This window comes from Lepidochelys kempii, chromosome 9 (assembly GCF_965140285.1).
Source record: "Lepidochelys kempii isolate rLepKem1 chromosome 9, rLepKem1.hap1, whole genome shotgun sequence".
Taxonomy (NCBI): Eukaryota; Metazoa; Chordata; order Testudines; family Cheloniidae; genus Lepidochelys; species Lepidochelys kempii.
The window spans coordinates 42,394,786-42,418,915 of record NC_136388.1 but is presented as its reverse complement, the minus strand read 5'-3'; the positions used below and the strand labels follow the sequence as shown (position 1 = coordinate 42,418,915).

At 38.8% G+C, this 24,130-nt stretch overlaps 1 protein-coding gene across 15 annotated transcripts in view; it reads right to left on the bottom strand.

Moving 5' to 3' along the window:
* PER2 (period circadian regulator 2) overlaps window positions 1–24,130 on the bottom strand; it is a 73,318-nt gene that overhangs the window by 13,574 nt on the left and 35,614 nt on the right. For 13 of the 15 annotated variants that reach the window (XM_073360018.2, XM_073360014.2, XM_073360016.2 and 10 more), the window contains 11 exons: window positions 23,438–23,516; window positions 17,949–18,055; window positions 16,872–17,025; window positions 16,363–16,471; window positions 14,737–14,868; window positions 12,112–12,208; window positions 10,747–10,903; window positions 10,520–10,647; window positions 8,889–9,089; window positions 8,383–8,643; window positions 4,475–5,331 (listed from right to left, as the gene is read on the bottom strand). In XM_073360018.2, the coding sequence (XP_073216119.2) occupies window positions 4,475–5,331; window positions 8,383–8,643; window positions 8,889–9,089; window positions 10,520–10,647; window positions 10,747–10,903; window positions 12,112–12,208; window positions 14,737–14,868; window positions 16,363–16,471; window positions 16,872–17,025; window positions 17,949–18,055; window positions 23,438–23,516 (2,282 nt within the window). The remainder of the gene's footprint in view (window positions 1–4,474; window positions 5,332–8,382; window positions 8,644–8,888; window positions 9,090–10,519; window positions 10,648–10,746; window positions 10,904–12,111; window positions 12,209–14,736; window positions 14,869–16,362; window positions 16,472–16,871; window positions 17,026–17,948; window positions 18,056–23,437; window positions 23,517–24,130) is intronic. The other 2 variants (XM_078854448.1, XM_078854447.1) reach the window with 2 other exon arrangements.

Sequence of the window (24,130 nt, the reverse complement as noted above, 5' to 3'; positions counted from 1 at the left end):
TAACTTAAGACATTTTATATATATAATGTCTTAAGTTAAGCATATATATTTTATTTGTTGAGTATCCTCAAATCTAGGACAGGATGAAGTACCAGGAGTTTGAAGCCCTCTTCCCATGTTCCTGGGGAACCTCTTCTACAACTTCTAGATGAGGCCATTTCTGTTTCCAATAGTTTCCTGTGAGACGGATTCATAAAGAGGGATGGGGAAGAAAGTCATGTTCTGTGGACTGGTTCTGGTGCTACTCTTGAACACCTCATCGATTCTGAGGATGTGTCAGTGCAGCAGAGTTTAGAGTCAGGGTTGAGATAGCTGTTGTCTTCTACTGTACTTCAGATGCTCCTTTGCATCACATTCTGTCTCTATTGTAAAACTGCAAATGCTGCCTCTGCTGATATGCAAGCTGAGGGCAGGACATGTGCATCTACAGTTGGATCCAAAACGGACGCATGCCATAACTATATGGGTGTTTCTTTGGGCATGAAACCTGTGTGTAGACCATCCCAAAGTTTAGTGGGGTGACTAAAAATTGAGGTTGGGCAGAGGAGTTAGCAAAAGAGGTGACATTTGTACGGACTAATTCTAACAGCAAAAACAGAGCTGTATAGAAAGTTCTACCTAGCTTTCTTTCATGTTGAAAAGAACTCACAGTAAAAAATTTCACAGCAGGTACAATAAAATTATGTTTTGAAGGTTTACGAAAAAAATATGGACCGAACATTTTAGGAAGCTCAGACAAGTAGTAAAAATTTACAGTGAAAGCGTCAACAAGATGAACAGGTTGTGGTTAAGTCAAACACTAGGAAACATTTTCTACCTCAACATCTACATCTCAGAGCAGGTATAACTGAAAAGCTGCCTAACAGTTATATTGTAAAGGTTTTCTTGTAATATAGGTCAAAGATACTTGGAGATTCAAGCTTTTGACTGAACAGAATATATTAAAAATAGAAAATTAGCTCAAATATAGCAGATGATACTGAATGTTCTACATTTCCGGGTGAGAGCGTAAGTTTAATTTTCATGACTAGCATAAACACAGAAATAGCTTGTTTATGAAAATTGAATTTTCCACTCTATCATCTTGCCAAAGTGCAAGATATCAAAAATGTAATTCGTACATCAGTCCCCGTTTCAAGTCAATCGAGTTCAGAATTTCTCTTCTTTAAGAAATGTAACGTAACACAATTAAGATGAATGTTAGATGAAAAATTTGACGGAGATTGAGAGAGAGTCCGAAAAAAAGTTACACATATGAATTGTTCAGACCAGTGATCTATCTAGTCCAACAGAGTCTCTGAAAATGGATAGCATTAGATGCTTCAAAAAAAAGATGCAAGAAAACCTGCTACAGACAACTATAGAATAAACTGCCCAGTGGGGAAGTTTCCAATTTTTGAGTTAGCAGTTGATTTATGTATTAAAATAAGATTTTTTTAAAATTAGCATAAAAGTTAATATTAATCCTATCTAATTTAACTAAATATCCTCAGCTAATTAATGATTTTAAAAAAATATCAGATATTACACTCAGCCTCAATGATGATATTTACTGGTAAGAGAACTCCATAGGTTAATCAGGGATCATATAAAAAGACAATTACCTTTTCCGTTACTGGTGTTCTTAGAGATGTGTTGTTCATGTCTATTCCACAATAGGTGTGTGTGCTCGCCACGTCCACTGGTGCTGGAAGTTTTTCCCCCAGCAGTACCCGTAGGGGGGAGCGCCCCCCACGACCCATGGATTGGTGCCTGCTGGCACAGTATAAGGGGAGCTGCGTGCCTTCTTGCCAGACAACTTCGACAGAGGGGAAGGAAGGTGGGATGTGGAACAGACATGAGCAACACATCTCGAACACCAGTAACGGAAAAGGTAACGGTCTTTTCTTCAAGTGATTGCTCATGTGTATTCCACAATAGGTGATTCCAAGCTATGCTGGGAGGTGAGTAGGAGTTCACAAGTTCCAGGACGGAGGACAGCCCTGCTGAACCCTGCCCATCCCTGGTTTTTTTTTTGGGGGGGGGGGGGGGGGAGGAGAGAGAGAAATGATCGCATAGTGCGAGGTGAACATGTGAACCGAAGACCACGACCATGTGGCGGCCCTACAAAGTCCTGGATGGGGACATGGGCCACAAAGGCAGCCGACAAGGCCTGCGCCCAAGTCGAATGTGCCCTCACAATGGGTGGCGGGGGACACCTTGCAGCTCATAGCAGGAGCGGATGCACGAAGTGATCCGATTGGAAAGCCATTGAGTGAAATCAGCTGGCCCCTTGTGCACTCAGCTGAGGCTTAAACAGACTTGCAAATCTTGCACCTTTCGCTGATATGGGTTTCTCCCAAACAGCGCAAACAGTCTGCATGCAGGTCACTACTTGGCATAGAACGCCTAGAAGAGCCGTATGACTTAAACCCCAGGGCATGTCCTGTCCCGGGCTCAATGACTAACTAAACTAACTGAATGGCTAACTAACTACAAGTACTAACACTGAACGAAGGAACAGTTCTTGGGACAAACTACAGCAAAGCTGGAGCAGAGCAGTTCTGACACCTTCACTGGCAGCAAGAAGGAACTGAGGGGGGGGGTACGCAGCTCCCCTTATACTGCACCAGGTAGGTGCCACTCCAGGTGGCGCTCCCCCCTACAGGTACTTCTAGGGGAAAAACTTCTGGCACTGGTGCACATGGCAAGCACGCACATCTATTGTGGAATACACATGAGCAATCACTCGAAGAACAAGTATTTCCTTTTGTCAGTTTTAATTTGTTGCGTTTCATTTTTGTTAATGTCCCCTTGTTTTATATTAGGAGAAAGGATAAATGAAAACACACAATTTACCTTCTTCATGCCATCTCCCTTTTTATTGGTCTTTTCTAAACAGTCCCTATTTTATCAATCCTTTTCCATATAGTTATCATCTCTTGGACCCTTCTATTTCTGCTCTCTCTCTCTCAAATAGAGTGATCATGATTGATCATTTGAGTACGCCACATGAGGTCATTCCATTGGCTCAGATAATGACATTTTCAGTATTATTTTTCATCCCATTCTTTATACATTCTAACATTTGTTTGCTTTTGACTACCACTGCACACTGTACAGAAGTTTCCATTGAGCTGTTCAGTGATATTAGGTCATTTTCCATGTAGTTAGTTACTTTCAAACCCAACCATGAGCATGAGTAATACAAATTATTCCTTCCAAAGTACAATGCTTTGTATTTGTCAACAATTAACTTTTTCCTCTCAAGTTTCTCACACAGTATTCTCTAGAGGTGCACCTATTACATTAAAGCATTGGTTGAAAACTTGATACAGGGAAAACATCTAGTAAGCACACCTTGTACTTTAGAAATGAATCCGGACTATGTGTCTTACTACTTGAAAGCAACCCCCTTAAAATAATAAGCTTTATGATCCACTGTGGGTAGAGTAGTTAAAAAAAATCATCCAAAGATCTAAATTCAGAAAATTTTGACCAACCCTAAATATGGATTAGGTTGTTTTTTTTTAGTGGTTTTAATCTAATTAACCTTTAAGAGGAAAATATTGCATGCTCAGCTTAAACTAGTTAAGGCTTATAAAACTCACATGGCATTCACTGTGCGCTCTCTCTCCCCCCAACGACACAGGGGTATCTGGATCTTGCTTAATATGCCAAGGAAAATGGCTATAGCTCCACAGAGCATAATTTAAACACACAAACGCCACTGTAAGACAATTATATGAAGCAAAAAAGTTGTACGTATTGGTTAACTCCTTTGCATTATAGACTAGGATTTCCCACTGAATGCTAAAGTAAAATGCATCAGAGATTCTTAGTGTTGAAAATAAAACACTGGACAATGGCAAGGTCCAAACATTTTGGAGATAGGAATTCCAGGGCATATGCATTAGCATCAATGTATTTGGCATCAACTGCATCAGAAAATCCAAATGCCCAATAACTATTTTTAGGGATTCCATATAGGTTAATACGGCTAATGTAATTTACTACAATTAACTGCATAATATTTTATGATTCATAAGTACACAACAGTATACATATCTTATGTAATGTGGGGGGGGGTGTGCACATGTGCACGCACATACCCAAGTTTTTAAGGGCTAACAGGGGTCCAAATCATCTCACTAGTATCCTACCTCAGTGTTGTTAAATCCTGTATAGCAAACATTATTCCAACAGAGATCCTCAGATTTTCTGAGTTTAAATTCAACAAAATCACCCCCCACATGTTGATCCTTGAAATTTAAGGAAGGTGAGGTAAAGGGGAAACTGACTGATGGTCTGTACAATTTTACTATACCAAGTAGACCAAGGAAAAGCTACAATGGTGGAAAGATACATATATTAATTCATTTCCTCATTTCATTTGCCAAATGTACTGTACTTTCTGCACATGGGACTATGAAGAATAGGTATGTTCAAAGTGTAAAGATGTATTTTTTTCTGGAAACTATATGCAAATACTTACAGGAGAGGATCCTTTTCTGCTGCTATCATCAGTTATGGGTTTGTCTGTGGCTCCTCTTTCAATTAAAGAGCGATGTAAACCAGCAGCAGCTCCACTTTCACCACTTTTGGGGGTTTCTTCTAATTGCAGAAGGTTTAGCTGTAGAGGAGAACTGCACCTTGACTGGAACAAAGGTGGTGAGGTGTGATCTTGAGGCCCAAGAGACTGCGGCGTGGAGGAACGGGATGGATCATTTTGTGATTCCATGGCAGGAGCCTTTTTGCTTTCTGCTAGTGTATTATAATGGAATGGTTGTGTTGGAAAGAATGTCTGTCGAGGGAAAGGATTTGGGGCAGCTAACGGCGGCTGTGTTGAAAACACTGACTGTGAAGAGGAAGTAGGATCAGCAGAAAAGTTAGGCTGGCCATTGTAAAGTATTTGGGGTAAATTATTGTTCATTTGAGGGTACATGTAGTTGGGGAGCACAAGTGCTACCACTGGCGTTACAAGAGGTGCAGAGAACTGCGATGGCTGCATAGGACAGTTATTTCCAGAGTCTGGTAAATCACTGAAACCAGAAAGGCGAGCCTCAGGACCTGGTGGCACAGTTCCTGCTGCTGAAAAAACTGGGAGTGGATATGCAGGCATAGTAGCAGGGAAAGACATGGCTGAATGGCTAGCTTGAGAAGTATCTGATGGTGACCAAGCTGTACTATTTAGACCTTGCAGAGGGAACTGATGAGGGGGATTGGGTCCAGAAGTTGTACTGTCAGAGGATTCCTGTGGTTTAATTCGTTTTGGTTTTGATTTCCTGTTCTTTCCACTTTTCCTCCAGGACTGATTTATTCCAGAAGTACCATTTCTTTGCCCACGAGCACCTGGAACACAGTGGGGAAATAATTACATCAAATTGTGAAGTGTCCCCTTCAAGTCATCCTCAGAAGCTGCTGAAAATTGTGTCTGTTGCTCTATTCCAACAGAATGGAACTAACTAGGGAGGAGTCAGGTTCACTTTTCCACCTCTGGCGCAGAAACTTGGCAGGAGCAGCTGTATTAGCACAATTGCAGAGAGAGGAAAATCAAGAGGAGGGGGAAAAAGCTGTGCACTTTGTGCCCGAAATGCAGTCCTTCGCCTCTTTGGCCAACAGTTCTGATTTAGTGACTTCAGTTTTTGAGGAGCGAGTACCTCTAGAATTCTCTCTGGCCAATAAAAACAGCAACTACAGAAAGGCAATTCTAGCCCTCTGTTTTAGAGGATCACTGACATGCACACCTTTAATTTAGGAAGAAACTATAAAGACTCTCAAGCAAGCAAAAGAGGTGCAGACAAAAGAGGGAATAAATCCAAAACAAAAGATGTAGCAAAATTAGGAGAACAGGGGGTGGAGTTTGGAGTCCCCCCCTCCTTTTTTTTTTTTTTTTTGAGGAAAAGATCTTAGTAGAAGAGAGTGTTGCTTTATTTTATGTGGAAGACTACACTAAAAATTTCTTTTTGTTACGAACTAAACTGGTGTCAGTAGTCAACTGGATTGATAGATGAAAGAAATTAATAAATTTCACATATTTGAAAATCTCAATTCTGATGCACACTTGCCAGAAGGCAGGGAAGAAAGTGTCTCAATTATCAGTGGTGTTAAACACCTTGCTGTGGACTGTGCACAGTATGTAGATGTCTATAGCCACCATGATAGAGGAGCCATAATTAAAAATGGAATTCTGCCCTCTCAGATTGAGTTTGACACTGCTGATCTAAAAATCAGTTCAATACATTAGTTCCCTACCCCATAATATGACCATCTTTGCATGATCATTTTCATTCATCACCATCACAAGATTACTTATAAGTGAATTTATCCATCAGTTCCAAAACTTGGGATGAGACTCCCCCTTTGTTTTTAATATTAATGTAAAATGCACTAGCGCAGTAAAATGCACTAGCGCACAATTTGTAGAAGTTCACATCCTGCCATAAAGAGGTTAATAGAATTTGAATCTTCTGTTAAAATATTGATCATATACACTGTAGAAGTGAAGAACAATTCCATACATAAGTTTAAACATTACTTTTATGGATTTGATTCTCAGTTGCTAACTTTCAAACAAGATATTCATTGATGAAATATTTTGTCCTCACTTGTCATGGCAACTTGTAGTACAGTAGAACCTCAGAGCTACGAACACCAGAGTTACTAACTGACCAGTCAACCACAAGCCTCATTTGGAACTGGAAGCGCACAATCAGGTAGAAGCAGAGACAAAAAAAGCAAATAGAGTACAGTACTGTATTAAATGTAAACTACTAAAAAAATAAAGGGAAAGTTTAAAAAAAAGATTTGGCATAGTAAGGAAACTGTTTCTGTGCTTGTATCATTAAAATTAAGATGGTTAAAAGCAGCATTTTTCTTCTGCATAGCAAAGTTTCAAAGCTGTATTAAATCAATGTTCAGTTGTAAAACTTTTGAAACAATGGTTTGTTCAGAGTTACAAACATTTCTGAGTTACGAACAATCTCCATTCCTGAGGTATTTGTAACTCTGAGGTTCGACTGTATGTTTTGTTGATTTATGTTTTAAGGACCTAGTAACAGAATCCTTGGTGGTTGCCCACTGTGAGGGTGGGAGAACCTAACCATGCCCAGTTATCTACATTGCGTGGTTCCTTACTATTTGCAAGTGGGGGGAGGGAGTGCTCTGTCCTTTGTGGGCCTTCTTAAGTCTCTCCAGATGAAAGTCACAACCCCAAAGATGTTCAGGGATAATTCCTCCCTGCAGCTGCAGTAAGGGGGTGTGTTTGGCAAGTCTATAGTGCTACCAGCGATCCAGCACCAAAGTAGGGGGTTTTGGGGAGATTGCTCTGGCTGGGCCTCTGAGTCAGGCTCTGAGGTCTGCTATACTCTCCTCTAGGTCAGGGTGAAGGTATCCTGGCTACAGGTTCCATCCACAGCTTCAGGAGTCACTCCTGCAGTCTGCTGCTTAGGGCAATCCTGCTCTTCACCCACAGGTGACTGCAGTTTAAAAGCCTCCTCATTATCATCCACGATTGACAGGGCTGGAAAGACAGGGCTAGCCCCACCACCTGGACTCTGAGGCCTTCCTCATCTGTGTGGGATTTATACATCCCATCACAGGTATAGCGTAACATCTCACTTTTAAAAGGACTTACCAATTTTATGCTTTATGCTATAGATCAACAGCGGCCAAACTGAGGCTCATGAGCCACATGCAGCTCTTTTATTGTAAAATTGCAGCTTGCAAGCCCCTGACATCTCCCCATTCTCTGCCTACCAGACTTGGGGGGCGGGGAAAGAGCTCAGGGCCTCTGCCTTGCAGTGGGGTTGGGGCTTCTGTCCAGCAGAGAGGGCGGGGGGAAGGGGGAAAAAGGGTGTCTCGGGGCATCAGCCCTGCGGGCGCACCTGCTACAGCTCAGGGCTTCAGCAGGAGTGGGGCTGAAGACCAAAGCCCCAGCTCCTGGCAGGTGTGCCCCACCTTTCAATACTTCTGAAGATTGTTGTATGCGGCTTGGAAGCCAGTAAGTTTGGCCACCCAGCTACAGATTCTTTAAATACAAATGCAAAGAATCTTCAATTTGTAATGGATGCCAGTTACCAATACAAGAGATACAACTATCCATGCCTATTTTACATATAATGTTCTTCTATTGATTCCTCCTACCACTGTGCCCTACAGATCAGTGTCCCTTCTCCATTCCATTCTGGGCTTCCTGGAAGGGGCAGGATTTTATATCCAGGGTTCACTGACCCCTGAAGCCTAACTTTACGCAAAGAAAAACTGAATTGCATTTGTACCACCCTTAAAGCGATCCATGGTTTAACAATAGCTTCTGAACCTGCAACATCTAAGATATGCGTTTTCCTGTTCACAGATCATTTTAATGGTTAAAAAAAATTCAAAAGACAACTATTGCCTTACCACGTTCACCAGGACGTCCTATGGGTCTATCTTGTACATAGTAATTGCAGCAGGATTGAAAAATCTTGAATCTTTTGATTTCTTTGAATTTATTCAAAAAGTTCTGCTCTTCTTTTTGTGTATGCACTGCAAGGATTTCTTTTGTAAGTCCCAGTTTCTTAAATGGCTCCTTTTCCTGGTTTACATGTATAGTGTTGGATGGAGGGACAAGAAGTTGACTAACTATGAGTTCTGTTCCACTAGGACCATCTTCTATCATTTCTAGAATAAAAATGAAAAAATATTTAAGGCAAATGAGGCAAAATATTCTGCCAACTTTAAAATTAAGACTTTATGATAAAAAGCTGTATCAGCTGTAACTGTAACTCTAAAATAAGATGTCTGTCCATAAGTATTCTATAGCAACAAAAAACTTACATCATTCCCTTTGTAACTAGCTATTCCATTGTCAACCAGTGGTAAAATGTCTTAAATTAAGCTATTCATTTCAACAGTAAGTACTGTACCTAATTCAGGTTGTGTTTTTTTGTCCCCAACATGAACTATGGTGCTACTGTAGCTGCACTGACTGGTGAAGGATACAACACTTTCTGGTTTCCCAGGTAAAGCCAAAGAGGTTAAGTGAGCACCAACTACCGGAGGACCATTTGATTTATCAGATGTCTTCAACACAGCAGGATCTATACGAGTTTTCAACAGCACTCTTTCTTTAGAAGAGAAAAAGTTAATAAAACTTCATTAGATGAAACATGAAATAAGCTAATGAAAAAAATCAATCGCCTGAGTCATAAAATGCCAAAGACTGAATTGCTTTTGAGAAGACAGTGAAGTTATTCAGATTCTGTTCATTCCCAATAGTTCAGCAAGGGCCAACGTGTTTATATCAGATATTACCTCAACTTTCAAGACAACATACTATTATCCTCTAACACACACATATAGAAAAGTATTTCCATCGATAACAGCTGAAATTTACAGATACGCAAAGTAAGAAGAACGCTGCTTGAGAACTTAGTATTTGATTTAAGGATATATTTTGACATGTGATGTTGACAATTTGTGTTTTAATGGTTATAAAGCTTTAGCTTTTTGAATCTCACTGTCTACCGTCATTAAATAAATAATTTGACCCCCCTCATAACTTCCAACAATTATGAACATTTAAAAAAAAAGAAAAATCAAAACAAATGCTTAAAAACAAAATATCTGTCAAAATTATAAAAAATCAAAATCAAAATTTGTCATGCCTATTTATGTAGTCCTTCTGCCTCCCTTTTCTATTCCCTCCATCCCTTTTCCAACAATTATGCCAACCTTATATCTAGTTCTTGGAGATGCAACAGCCATCAAAAGTACAACATATCTTTGGTTACTTTAAAATTGTATAATTACTTATAACTTGTCATATCCAATGCTTGCCTCTTAATTGATTTGCTTTAGCTTTGACCCCCAGGAAACTTATATTATGTATATTAATATGCTCAATGCACTTGTATGATTACCATAAAAAAAATCACAGCTGTTCAAATGTCAAAACCAAAATAAGATTATTGCTATTTCTATTGTAATTAGCTGTCAAGGCCTTCAGAAACTCGCAAATTAAGGGAATCTTAACCAAAAACAGATTAGCAAACTACAAAAACTGCAAACATTCATGAACTTTCACAATTTTATGTAGCTTTTTAAAAATCTAATACTAATGTGATTTGTTCAGTGTGCACAGATGATGAAACTAAGAAATTTTAAGAATTGTCTTTGACAGTGCAGAAGTTACCCTCAGCTAGAGTTATCTGGAATTTTGATTTCACTACCACATTGTCTTGTTAAAAGAAAAGGAGTACTTGTGGCACCTTAGAGACTAACCAATTTGAGCATGTAGCTCACGAAAGCTTATACTTAAATAAATTGGTTAGTCTCTAAGGTGCCACAAGTGCTCCTTTTCTTTTTGCGAATACAGACTAACCCAGATGTTACTCTGAATTGTCTTGTTAGACATGAGACTGTTAAAATCTAACATGGGCATTTTCCCCCTTAACCCCCCCCCAGCAAAAAAAAATAAAATAAAATCTATATTTGAGAATGTTCTGCACAGAATTGACGTTTTTGTTAAATCCTAATTTTAAAAATTAATTTTTACCTCCTGATGGCTTTATGACATTATCAGCTGTTTTCTGCTTCTGATCATCAGAACTCAGTGAAGCAGCATTTGATGAAGGTTCACATTTTCTCTTTACTGTGCCAGGTATGCTGCAACTCTCCAAGTACCTATATAATAAGTGTTTAACAAAGTTAAATAAAAATGTTGTAAACTTAGGGGTTAAAAACAGTTTACACACCAACAATACACATTGGATGGAAGCCTACCTGATGACACTGTCTAAACAACTAATCTGTTGATAGGAATACACAGGTTGTTCCTTCCAAGCCAGTTCCTCTGTAATCACATTCTTATGAGCAGCAATGGCTACAGTATCCTTTTCAGTTATATCTTCCATCCGAACACTGGAACAATTTGTTTTTTCTGTATAAAGATTTATGCTTATTACAAGTTAACCCTTCATAACTCTTAAAATAAAGCAGATGTAAATCCCTAATTTATGTCTTCCCTCAATGACTCAGAAGTTATCCTTCATTAAAATATAGTAAAACCAGTAAATATTACAATAAAATGTTTGTGCAAGTCACATGCAACAGAATACTGCATAAATGTTTTTCACATTTAGCGGAAAACCAATAGTCCTTATAGTTTTAACTTGAAATTTAAATTTGCATTACAATGCCCATGTACAAAGTAACTATATACAATGTATTCAGTAATTACTTAAGTCAGCATAATCAACTCAGAATTTATGGTGTCTGAGGACTACTATGGTGGATGTACAGTATAAAGGAAGCAGGGGAATAGCCAAACTCTTTGTATGTCCAAATTTTAAATCTTATGAGTGATAAGTTGAAAGTATCTATTAATTTTTGGAGTTACAAGCAGAAAGAAAATATTTTAGTTGTTTTTGTAACCTTTTGTCCCTTCCTAAATTTAGCTTTTCACTTTAAAAACTGCGAGCTCAATTCATGTGCCTCATGATATTTTCTCTGAGTCACACCAGAATTGTTGGGCCGAGGCATTTGTTACAATATCTATGCTGACATGATCTAATACCCACTAAAAAAATGCAATTACTGATGGTTTGGTGGAATACTCCCCAGTAAGGCTAAAGAGAATAGTGTGCAATGAAGACAGGATCCAGGAAAGTTCTCACTACACATCTTCTTACAACTGCACCTATATTATGTACCAACAATGTTGCAGTTCAAAATAAAGTCCCTGCTTGAAGGAATTTACTACTTACAGAAACAGAACAAATATGCAAGGAGAAAGACAGAGAATAATAATTAAATTACTTATAACATAGCATAATCCAAATAGTTATCTTAGAACACACTTGAAAAACTTTCAAAGACTTAATAGCTATCACAAAAATATTCAATTAACTGGAAAATTCCAAATAGATACAATTCTCAAACACTGAACTCACATCCATAAACACAAAAAGTACCAAATAAAAGGAACGTTCTGTTGTTTCCCAGTTAGTATTTAGTCTGACAGTTATATTTGGCCTGGAAATTGTATTTAGTTATTTTAACACAGCTGACTTGAGAACAAAAAAAAAAAATCTGAAATTCTGCTGTTTTACAGGGGGGAAAAAAAAAAGCAAACTCATGCTGTTTTACCTCCAAAAGACTTTTTCGTATGTTCCAGCTTCACTCTTCTACCAGTGAAAACGTGTTGCCCTTCATTTCTGGCCGTATGTGCATCTTGACATGTCACCTGAAAAGTGTCAAGGGGTGTGTGAAGAGAAAGTCGTCACTGGAAAATTTTGGCTTATTCATACATATTGGGTCCTCAATGAGCTCCCTAGGCTTCAGAACCCAAGCTCCAGCCTGAGTCGCAACTTCAAAGAGCTTTGCTGTCCACACAGCTATTTTTAGAGTGCTTGTGCCACCCTCACAAACCTCACCTGTTGACCCGAGCTGGGAAGGTTGTTTCCACGGGCTGTGTACAAACACTGAAAGGACTGGTGACTACGATTCTTTTCCTTGACTGAGAAAGCAAAGCAAAGCCTTACATAATTTAACTACACACTGTAGTTGGCATAGTCGCATCTCAGACTGCATTTCATTCTTCCAGCGTTAGCTAGGGGACCACAAACTACCAGGAACAAACACTTTTCCCCAAAACATTGGGCCATGTAAAACTAGCAACTGAGCTGGCAGAGGAAGATTAGAAAAAGAATATTCTACACAACAGACGCAGTCTCATTTATGGTCTCTGGAAAAAAAATGCTTAATATAGCACTTCAAAAGAGATCCGCCTGCCTTTTTAAAAAGCATTAATTAAAAATTCTTAGTCTATCCCCACAAAATGTATCATTCTGACCCTGCCTCTGGACTTGCTAGAATAGTTTCAACAAAAAGCTGTATTTCTGATGCGGATGTTTAGAAAAAAAATTCTTTAAATCAAGACGGGGAAGGTAGAAGTCTTTAAATAAGGTTTTAGTGAACACTAAGATACTTTTTCCTGCACACAATATTCGTACTGATCGGTAGAAAACAAAGACAATGACATACTTGAAAGCCCACAGGAGTTGTAACACAACAGCAGTATCACTAAGAAGTTATATTAAATAAATTTTTAAAATATTTTTCAGAAGAATCTGCAAACTTCTGCAGTCCAGATTTGAATGCCAGCCCAACGCAAAAAACACACAAATACTAGAGCTGGGCAAAATTTTTCAGTGAATGCTAAATTGCCCAAAAAATGCTTCTAGGTCCAGGCAACCAGAGCAGTCGCCCTGGGCATCGTCTTCCAAAGGACTCTGTACCAGTCAGAGAGCTGGATTTTTTGGCTCAGTTTCTCCGGGTGGGCACCAAAAACATCGTCTGCCCTGGCCAGCAAAAAGGCCCAGGACCATTCCTCTTTTGGGGGGGTGGGAGGGCATCAAAACTATTTGTGAATTCAGGTCCAATTCAGTGAATAGTTTCAACCAAAAATGGAAGAGTCAAAAAGGTCAAACACCACATTTCAACTTGTCATTTCAAAATATCAGTTCATTATGAAATTTAGCTAATAAAAAGATCTATAGGTAAAAGTATCCAAAAACAACCCAAAATGAAAAATTAAAATGATAAAAAAATTTCAGACTGAACAAAAATGCTGCACTCAACCCAAAACAAAGGGGTTTGGTTTTGTTATTTTGGCAAGAAAAACTAAAAATTCAGTTTTAGTTTGAACTGAAATGAGTTGTTTTCATACTTTTTTTGATTCAACCCCTGAACTAAAAAAAAACCAAAAAAAAAACCAAAAATCCACCAACTATTTGCTAGGCTCTAACTAGGGATAGGGCAGTGTCATCAGTCTTTCTTGTTGGCAAACGAACCCAATCTCAAGGCCCAGGCACAGCCTCAAAGGACACTGCTATTCAAAAAGAATCTTTTCCCCATGTACATGAGTGGAAACCATATGGACAATCATTCAAAAGAGCCAAACTACTCCACTCCTAGACAACTGTCTCACACTTGCAATGCAGTGGGGGTTATTTCCTCAATTTAGGCCATCCACACATGATACAAGTTCACTGCTCTTCTGTAGAATGTCTCACAATCCTCACAGGAAGAAGACAAATACAAAGATTTCCTCCCCCTCATTTCTTCCATCTATAAACAGATAAGCCACCCAACTAGCTCTTCCCTTACAAAATTAAGGAAAAAAAATGTTGTGCAAAACTAATAAAGCTACGTCCCCGCTTAGAGGCGGATTAAGCTTTTGTGGGGCCCTGGGCCAGAGCAAGTAGGGCCCTGCTCCACTCCTTCCACCTGCAGGCCCCTGTCTCCTCCCTACTCCTGCTGGGGAAATGGGGTGAGGGTATGGGGGCTTCCTCTGCCTGCCCGGTGCTCCTGTCAGGGAGCAGGGTCAGGGGCTTCCCTGACTCCCTGGCAGGAGCACCAGGCGGGCAGAGTGGGGCAAGCCCCTGTGCCCCAACTCTGCTCCCCAGTAGGAGCGCCAGGAGGGCAGATGGAACAGGTTGGCGCCCATTTTTCCACGGTCCGTGGGCACAGGCCCCATTGGCCCATTGGCTAATCCACCACTGTTTTTGGTCCTGGATAGGAATTCCTCTCAAACAGGACCAACCATCTCCCCAACATTTCTGCTGGAGGGACCTGGCCAGAGCCACAATGCAGCAATAGCCTCGGTCCTAGCCCAGAATTTGAAACCACAGTAACAGTAAAAATCATTTTCAGTTATAGCAAGTTTTGTACCAAAAAGACTTCATTTAAAAAATAAAATTTAAAACTTACATGCTTGTCCTTTAGCGTTTCCTCATTGCTGTTCCCATTGCTGTCACTGGATGATGCTACACTCATTAAATGCTCATGTGATCCATTACTACCCAAGCTTCCATAGCCACTAGATCCACTGTTGTGTACAGGCTGCAAATATTAGCCATCAACTTTAACAAAAGTTAAGCACATACTGATAATTCAGAATGAGAAAAACTAGCAAGATACTATAGCTGCATGCTTTCTTAAGACCCCAGACAGGGATACACCCAAAGTAGTCAATAGGACTCTGGACAAAGCAAAGTTCATTGCAGGGTTGGGGTCGTTTGAAATATACTTTAGTAAGGATAGTATATTTGACTTCTAATGAAGAAATCATAGCTAGTTAAACCACAGCATGATTTTGAATGCAACACTGACAGTATTCTACCTGGTCAAATATACCTATATCACTTTTGATAAAGATAAAATACTGTCTATTAATGTCTTTATGGTTAGACTGAGTGGGACTATTGTGTAGCTTCTTAAAATTCCAAATAAAGAAGTTTAAAAGATAACACCATCAGCCAAATAAAGAAATCAACTTTATAACAGTTTAAAAACCTAACCATTATCAGACAAAAAACCCTCAAAAATTAAGGATAAAGCTATAACTCACTCCATCATGGGATATTAAAAGCAAATTGTAGTTTTAAATAACTAAGTGTCTTGCAGTCTGGAAAAGTCATTAAGATTAAATAATTAACCTTAACTCTACCCCGTGTAATAGATTGACAGTCTTATGCATGGAATAGTGCCAGTATCTGTTGGATACTTGGGGAACTGCACGTGTTTGATTTGGAGCACATTAGTGGAGCATATGAATTTATGTGGCCCGAATCCAGTGATCCCCAAACTTTTCACCTCATGCCCCTACTTACTTGTCTGCACTCCCCCATCCCTCCCAGAGCTGGGGCTGGCAGCTGGGTTCCAGGGTGCAGGACTGGGGACCAGGAGCAAAGTTGGGTGGCGCTCCCTCCCCACTCTCCCATGGGAGCTGGCCCAGCCCCCAGCTGTGCCCCTGAAATGTTCCTCCATGTCCTGCCTCCCCCCAGGGGGCACACCCCACAGTTTGGGGACCTCTGTCCTAATTTGTCATACAGGAAGATCATTTTCCACCCAAAAGAGAAGTGTTATTTTGATCTCCTCATTATGATGCTGAACAGGCCATTTTGTCTGAATTGGGAGAATGGACTACAATGCAATTAATTCTTGTTACCGCTGCTATGGTGATGGGGCGGGGGAGGGAGGGAATATAACTTTTGTACTTAAAAAGTAAACTGTAATCATTTAAACTACTGAATGGGGAGAATAAAAGGCTGGGTACATTTGTTGGCGTAGGTTGTGAGATTCCTGGTGTAAAATGCAGATGGGATCATAAGGGCGTTAAGTTTTTGATTGTAAATTTGTGTAAAGGAACGTGTTACACAGTAGAGAATTAGATAATTAAACAAATGACATCTGTAAAATAGGGTAAATACACGGATACCACAAAGGGATGTTATGAAGACGAATGTATTAAAGATAAAAGACTCTTGGTACTGCAGTAATGGGGGCCATGTAAGTACCCAAGACCCCAGCACCATATAAAACCCCAGACCTTACCTGTAACAACAGCCGGTATATTTGTTCTGTGATTTCCTGAATGCTAGGATGAAGGATTTTATCTTCTGTGTAGGTGGGAGCAGCAAATACATCTTCATTTAAGGGACCACTGTAAAAATTATCATACCCAAAATATTCCAAATGCATGTAAAACACAACTTTAATCTCTCATATATATTAAATAGACTCTTGTTCCTATTCTATTGCATCTAAAAAAAACTTTGAATCTGATAAAATGTGCAACCTTACTCTGAACATGGCTTCTCCATTCTGAAGTAACTCTTGACAATATTGGAAAAACCTGCAGCACTTACAAATTTGTTAAAAGCATTTAATGTATTATAATATACACTTACAATCACAAAACCCAAATACCAAGATAAAAAAAGCAGTCTGAGTTAGTCATTTTTGTACAGCTCTCTTCCACTAATTTAAAAAGAGCTGCTACGCAAACTTGAACCCCCCACCCTCATTAATAAATATGAGAATCTAATAACTTGTCTACTTACGTCCTAACTTTGTGTCTTCCAATTATAAATGAGACTTTTCGGCTCCAAGGATTAATGAAACTAGACCAGCTGGTGTCCATAGTTATGTATTCCCCATTTCTAGTGCAGAATCTGATTGGTGAATAGTCAAAAGGCTGTCCACCATATTGAAGTACTATAATGCAAGTTTTAGAAAAAATGTCAGTTTTATATTCCATATTTAATGTGGAAATTATATTTAATATGCTTTTCTTCAATGTTTACAATAGTTTCACAACAACAAAAAAATTGAATATGTATATATTTATGGCAGACATAAGGTTTATCCAGTAGCCAAACTCGGGGTAATTTCACATCGAAGGAAAAATTACAAGTGTTTGGCCACCAGAGGAAACCAACCTTCACTGAACATGTTTTAAATTTATAAACGTTTAAATTATATTCCTTGCCCATACCAACATCTACAAACACATTTTAATGAAAATAAATCAGACTATTTGCAATACTGAATTTTTGTTCTCCAACATAAAATTATTCACTAGATAGAAGACCTAAATATATATATTTTTGTAAATGCATTTTGTACATAAATACTTGATGCCATCGTAGCAACACTAACTGCATCAAGAAAAATGTCCCCAGAAAAAATAACTGAAAAAGTATTCCAAAATTTATGCAAAAAGAGTTGACACTGACCAAGAGGCTCGTATTCTCTTTTCTGTCAATTCATTAATCAAAAAAAAGATCACTCAAAAATGACAATTATCTTTCTGATAAATGGCTAACATATTTACTTATTATGGCCATTTTGTCTACAAGAGTCAGATTTTACCCTAAGGAGCAAGAACTTTAATAATAATTCTCCTGTTTTGTTGTTGACTAGTGTTAAATGTTCAGCTGTAAACCAAATAAAAATGTATAGTTTAGTTTTTCTTTGCTTTCAAAACAAATAATCAGAAAATTGACTAATTCTATACAACCTACCAGCTTGTCTCCCCTTTAGTTCCTTGAAAGTTTTAAGGTCTCTGAATTCTAACTTGTATTTTGTAGAGTTCTTAGACTAATCTACCCTATTTGCCAATGTAAGAGATAACATACTTTTTTTGTGAATTGCTAGCATTAGAGGTCTGTCACTTGGGTGAAGATGCAATAAAACAGGGGTTCCTATTAAGTCCTGAGGTAGGTATCCCAAAAGAGGTACAGCTCTGAAAAAAAAAAAAAAATTAAAAAAGAAAAAAAGTCAGTCAAGTAGAGTAAATGCACAAAAAATCCTATTTTGAAATATTTTATTTGAAACTCTTTTCCAAACTTTAGCTTTTTATTTTTTAAATTAAAAAAAAGTTATGTGGAATTGCATTGGGGAAGCGTTCATATCAGTTCCATAGTAACATGTGACAACCCTTTGGAGAAGATTGAATTAATTTTTATAGCACTTACCTATGGCACCTACCCCCAGAGTATCTGAGTACCTCCCTAACATTAATGAATATTAATGAGTTTGTTCTCACAAAACCCCTCTGAAATAGGGCTGTATCCTCAATCTACAGATTGGGAGCTGAGACAGAGAGGTCATACCAGATGTCTGTGGCAAAACCAGGAACTGATCTCCTGAACTAGTCTGGTGCCTGAACTAGAAGTCCACTCTTCCTCACAGATTAAAGGTTTAATTTTCTGAAGAGTTGCCACATAGTCAGCCTGGTAGTTTAGGTATTTAAAAGGAATTAAGGAAGACTTAAAATGTTAGAAGCTGGTCTAGAATTTTATTAGACCACCATAACTTACCAATGACTTTGTTCCAATGAAGAAAGCTTTTACGTTCATGCAACAAAAACTCATTTATAGACTAGTTAAAATATGCATATTAGGGAGATTTTCAAAGCACAGTTGGCAACTAGGTGCTTAATTCCCACATGTGCCTTGAAAAACATCTTAGTACTACTCGCAGCATTCCTACTTATGCCAAAGAAGTTGATGGATAAGAAGTTATTGGCAAGATACAAAAACAACTACCTTTGTAGACATCAAGAGTTGACATCTGGGATTTCAGACATCTGCATTTTTGTCAGAGACAAAGTGCCTGACAAGCAGAGAACAAACTCCAGGGAAGCATGGTCCTTGCTCCCAAGGAGCCTAGAAGCATTACAGCACAGGCACTGCTTTCAGCAGTGTACTTCTGACAGTCCATAGGAGAACTCCCCTCCAACATGTTCGGTCAGCGTTTCCAAAAGCATGAAGTGCACCTCCTTGGGATAGGGGCTGGAGCACACAGACAGACCTCAACTATTCCCAAATCTCAGCATTCATTTAAGAACAGGTCTGTAGCCGTTGTGCTGCAGAGAAAACATGACCTGAGCATAACTGATCAAGCAATGTCTTCCTGAGTTTACAGACAGCCTGAAATGATAACCTCTCAGAGGTGAGCTGCCTGCTCATTTTAAATGAGTATGCTAATTATGACAGTTTACAATGTGGATATTTAAAGTACTTTAAGGCTACAAGCACATAAAGGAGAGGAAGTGTATTATGAAGGTTTCAATCTACTCTCAATGACTTCTCATTTTGGGTAGACTTCAATATCCCATGACCAGGTTGAAAGAGATGGGGGTGAAATTGGTTTCATTTTCTTGAAAGTAGGCAGGTGGAAGACACACTCAGCTAGCTTTCAAATAAAAATTTTAAAAAAATCTAATTAACCCTACCTTATGTGGTGTGTTGGAGTGCAACACCTGCCCTACTCATCTTAGCAACTTGAACTCTTACCACTAATTTAGTTATGAAGAAACATGCAAGTTTGGCTACCATTAAGCAAGAAGTCATCAGGCAAGAATTTTTAATCTGAATTTCAAGATACATATTAACAAATAAGGTATTGTCAAGTACATTCTACATAGCAGAACTGTTAGAATCATTATCTATTTCCACATACAATATCTCCTCCATGAGCTGATTAACAGCATTTCTAAAAATTGAATGGATGGTTAAGAGCTAAGGTTATTATAAAATTTACTTGGATTCAAATGTGTATATTGTTACTAGAAAGTATGAAGTATTAAGGAAACAAAATATGTGTAGAAGATACCTTATCTGGTCATTAACTAACACACACACACCCCCCAATATCTAAATTGTAACACTTATGTAACTGGTAGGAGAGGTTTATTATACACTATCAACCTTTACTGTGAGTTAAAGATTTTATGCAGGAATTAAATTAGACTCAAGAGAAGCACATATTGGTCAGTATATTAAAGTTCATATTTAAAGGTAACATGGCTATTGAGCATCATGTAATTGTAACATATGGTAGGAGTGACAGTTAATTACAGGGAAGGGTCTACTTTTTACCCAGCACATTGAATATGCAGATCTACTTGCATAATTAAGACAAATTCTGATTCTGCAACCCCTAAACAGACACTGGTCATCATGTAAGCTTTACTTACTTTGTGCAAGTCTGTTCATACTTTCAGTGTTACATTATGAACAACTTTTAGTTGACAGCAGGATCTCTATTATAAATATTTAATTCTATACTCTTAAACTGAAGCTCTAAAGTTGAGGTATTGTTTTACATAGTCTACTTGACTCCTGAGAGACTGATAATAAACTGCATACACATGCATGTCTTCCTAAGCATTCATCTCACTTGCAGTTTGGAAAATGTCAATGGTCCTAAAATTAATAAAAATGTATCAGCTATGTGGGCTGCGGAACTTATTGTAACAGTCTTAAAACCATCCTAAGTTCATTGTGCTGCAGCAGCCCTACTCTGCTCTACAATGTGGAGTACCACCGTTCAAAAATGTCCATTGGTTAAACTAGACTAAGAGGACGGAAGACCTCAGAGCATCAGCCACGAAGGAGGGGGGAGTGCTGTTTGCAGGGCCAAGGAAATAAGATGATCTTCTTCCTATAGTCATTCCCACTCCTTTTAAATTTAACTCCTGGAAATGCACTTTTGGAAAAGCTCTTCTTGAAGAGGCATCATGAGCCCAGCTCTTTTCCCAGGCTTAGCCTCACAAGCACAGTTGTTCGCTTTTAAGTGCTTAACCCTCGCTCAGGCCCAGGCCACACCTCAAGCTCTCACCCCGCCTCTTCCCTACCCCTCCTCCGAGGTGTGCCCCCTCCCCACTCCTTGCCAGCAGGGGAGAGACACTTGTGGGAGGGGAGAAGGGGAGCTGGCTGCCAAGCACTCACTAATTTTTTTTTCCTGTGGGTGCTCCAGATAACATGTAAATGGAAATCCCACAAAAGTGGCTAATGCTTCACATTTTATAAGATCCACAAACCAGAATGGGGTCAGCACCTATACTCACAGGTACCAGGGAGCTAGCAAATTTAGGAAGGGCAAACACATAGATGTGTTTCAGGCTTCAGGTAAAATGGCAGCCAAGCCAAAAAATCCAAGAAGTCCAAATGGAAATAAACAAGCGCATGCCCTGCGGAGGAGGAATTTGAGGAAAAGAGGAGGGCCAATTGACATTTAAGCAGTACTCAAAAATAAAATTATTTCCTTTAGACACATTTGAGGTGATAAACACCAAAAAGGATACAGCAAAACCCCTCTCTCCAGCAAGTACCTGCTCATAAAGTCAAATTACACTCACTTCTGCACCTTAAAGATGATAACAAGTAAATGGAAATCCCACAAAGTAGCTAATGCTTCACATTTTCTAAGATCCACAAACCAGAATACTGAACAATCTGTGTCCCAAAAATTTATATTAGGTAGCTTCTCTGGAAAAGTATCTCATCCCATCTGAGGAAGATTTTTCTCCCACAGACCACCTCAGCAGAAAGATCAGAGCTCTTTGACCTATGTGTTTGTCAGAGCCACTATGGCATAATGTGATAAAGTCTGTGCACAGCACTTAACACTGCTGACCAAACTAAGTTCAAACTCAGAATAATTCACAGTAGTAGTTCAGAACCAGAGTGCTTTGAGATGGGACTATTGCCTAAACTGAAATCAATATAAACTTTGCAGCTAAGTCAGTCAAAGACAAAGTGAATAAATACAGCTTGTGAAACCACAGCACTGGTGTTGCAATGACAGCTACCATATAAGACAAAATTTTACTAAACCTAAGCTCTCAGAAACAGAGCCATCTAAAATCTGAGCTCTCAGAAACAGAGCCATCTAAAATCTGAGCTCTCAGAAACAGAGCTATTAACCAGGAATGTAAATTGGTTTCTTATGCACTACCAGTTTGCCTGCACAGTAGTACTGGAAAATCAGTTCTTAGAAGTAAAAGGTATTTATTAAAACATGGGAAGTGGTTATTGTAGCAACTATAAGTATAAAGGGAAAGGTGTTATGCAATCAAAATAAACATGCCATAGAAAATATATAAGATGTACTAGGTAAAGTGAAAAAGGGCAAAAAATTGTGAAATGCCTCCCAGTAGGTATAAATACAAAAGGAGTAAGCACAGAATTTTGAGACAGTTTGATCACGGCAACTGCTGTTTACCACAGGGGTTGGTCATATATGTACTTTTCCTTTCTGTATTAAACTCTAATAATCTGGTTAATAAATTGATTAAGCCTAGTTATTGGACGTCTCGTTATTAGTTTATATTGTACATAAAACATGCAAGTCTCTCTCCAGGTAAAGAGATTTACCTAGTCTCCACCATAGTTGCTGATGCTTCATGTGTGCCATATATTTTTCAGATAAAGTCACAACCTCCAATCTGGGGGCTTGATGCCTTATTTGGCTTCACCCCTGGAATGTGGATAATTACTCTAAGCAGATTCTACGTTCTTCAAATTTCACCAGTTCAACTTTTCATACGGCTCAAAGCAGGTTTTTCAGAATCAGACACAGCAGAAACAACTGCAGAGATCTCAATTTCAACTGCAACAAATGCTGCAACACGGGAAAATCATTTGATTCCTCTGCAGTGTTTGCCCTCAAGGACTCAGTAAAACTATAGAAGAGAATGGATTGCTATCTAATTGGATAGTGTGTGTCCACTGTGAAACTGTGCCAGCAGGGAATGCGTGTGGCATACAGTTATTTATTAAAATGTTCTCTAACTTTAATTCTTTGACTCCTTTTACTTAATATGTAAAGTTTTGTGGTTTTAAAAGCACTCTTCTGCAGAGACAACATCGCCCCACGTCAGCATAGGTGGGTAGAGCGATTGATTACTAGCGGGCAGTTTATTAGCTGGCAGGTATGTTTTCCATTTTCAACTGCAATAAAAGTCACTTAAAAATTAGCTGTTAACGAAATCCATACTGTGAATTCACGTTATAATAGATATAAGGTCAGTTAAAGTTCAGGGATTTTTGGTTTTTCTTGGTTAAATTCATTATTTTAAGAATGAGACACAGAGAGAGAGAGTGAGTGAGTATCTATATCTATCTGCCTTTATGCACCCTCTTGTAGTCCTTAGTATGCCAGGCTTTTTTTTTTATATGTCACAAAACACATACATAAATAATATATTTGACAGCAATGTAAGATATCTGCTTGTTTCCTAAAACAGGGAAGTTAGTTAAGGGCTAAAACTGCTGTGTAGCTATTGGATATTTTGTGGAGGACAGATAAAAACAAAAAAATAGCTTCAGTTGTTCACCTTTCATCTATATCCTGGAACAAACAACTTGGTGTGTGCGTAGTTGTAAAAATTCTCTTATCCGGAGGAATTCTGGGTGCTGGGAAAAAAAAAAAAAAGAAAGAAAAATAGCTTGAAAGCACTTTTCATCTGCATACATTGCTTTAGAATACCTGGATCTTTCTGTCAGCATGGAATAAATTTTAACTCAGACAGCCGTCTTCAGTGTTACTAACTGGCTCACATCCATTTGCACCCTCCTAATGACAGAGCGCAGTCCTGATCACCCATATATTACAATTTATAGCAATATTTTACCTCCAAGATGAATGTGTTAGATACAAACTCAAAATTGTTGTGTTTCTTGATCTCTGGATCACTCCTTGGGCATGGCTGAGCTTCACCTCACACAGGACCCAAGAGGGTAGTGAGACCAAAAGACAATGTACATTGCTTTAATATGCCACGACCTGATCCTGAGCCTGGTTTGGCTCCCAACACAGGTGAGGATAGCCCCAAAGCTAGTATTACTTTCACCCACTTGCAATCACCTGAAAGGACCACTGTGGCATCTAGGAACTGCTAGACTGCAGCTGCACTCTGGAAATGGACCCAAAAAGCCTGGCATAATAGGGACTACAAGAGGGAGCATAAAGGCAGATATTCTAACTTCACATCACTCAGGGATCCCTCTACACTGGGAAGTCTAAGTAT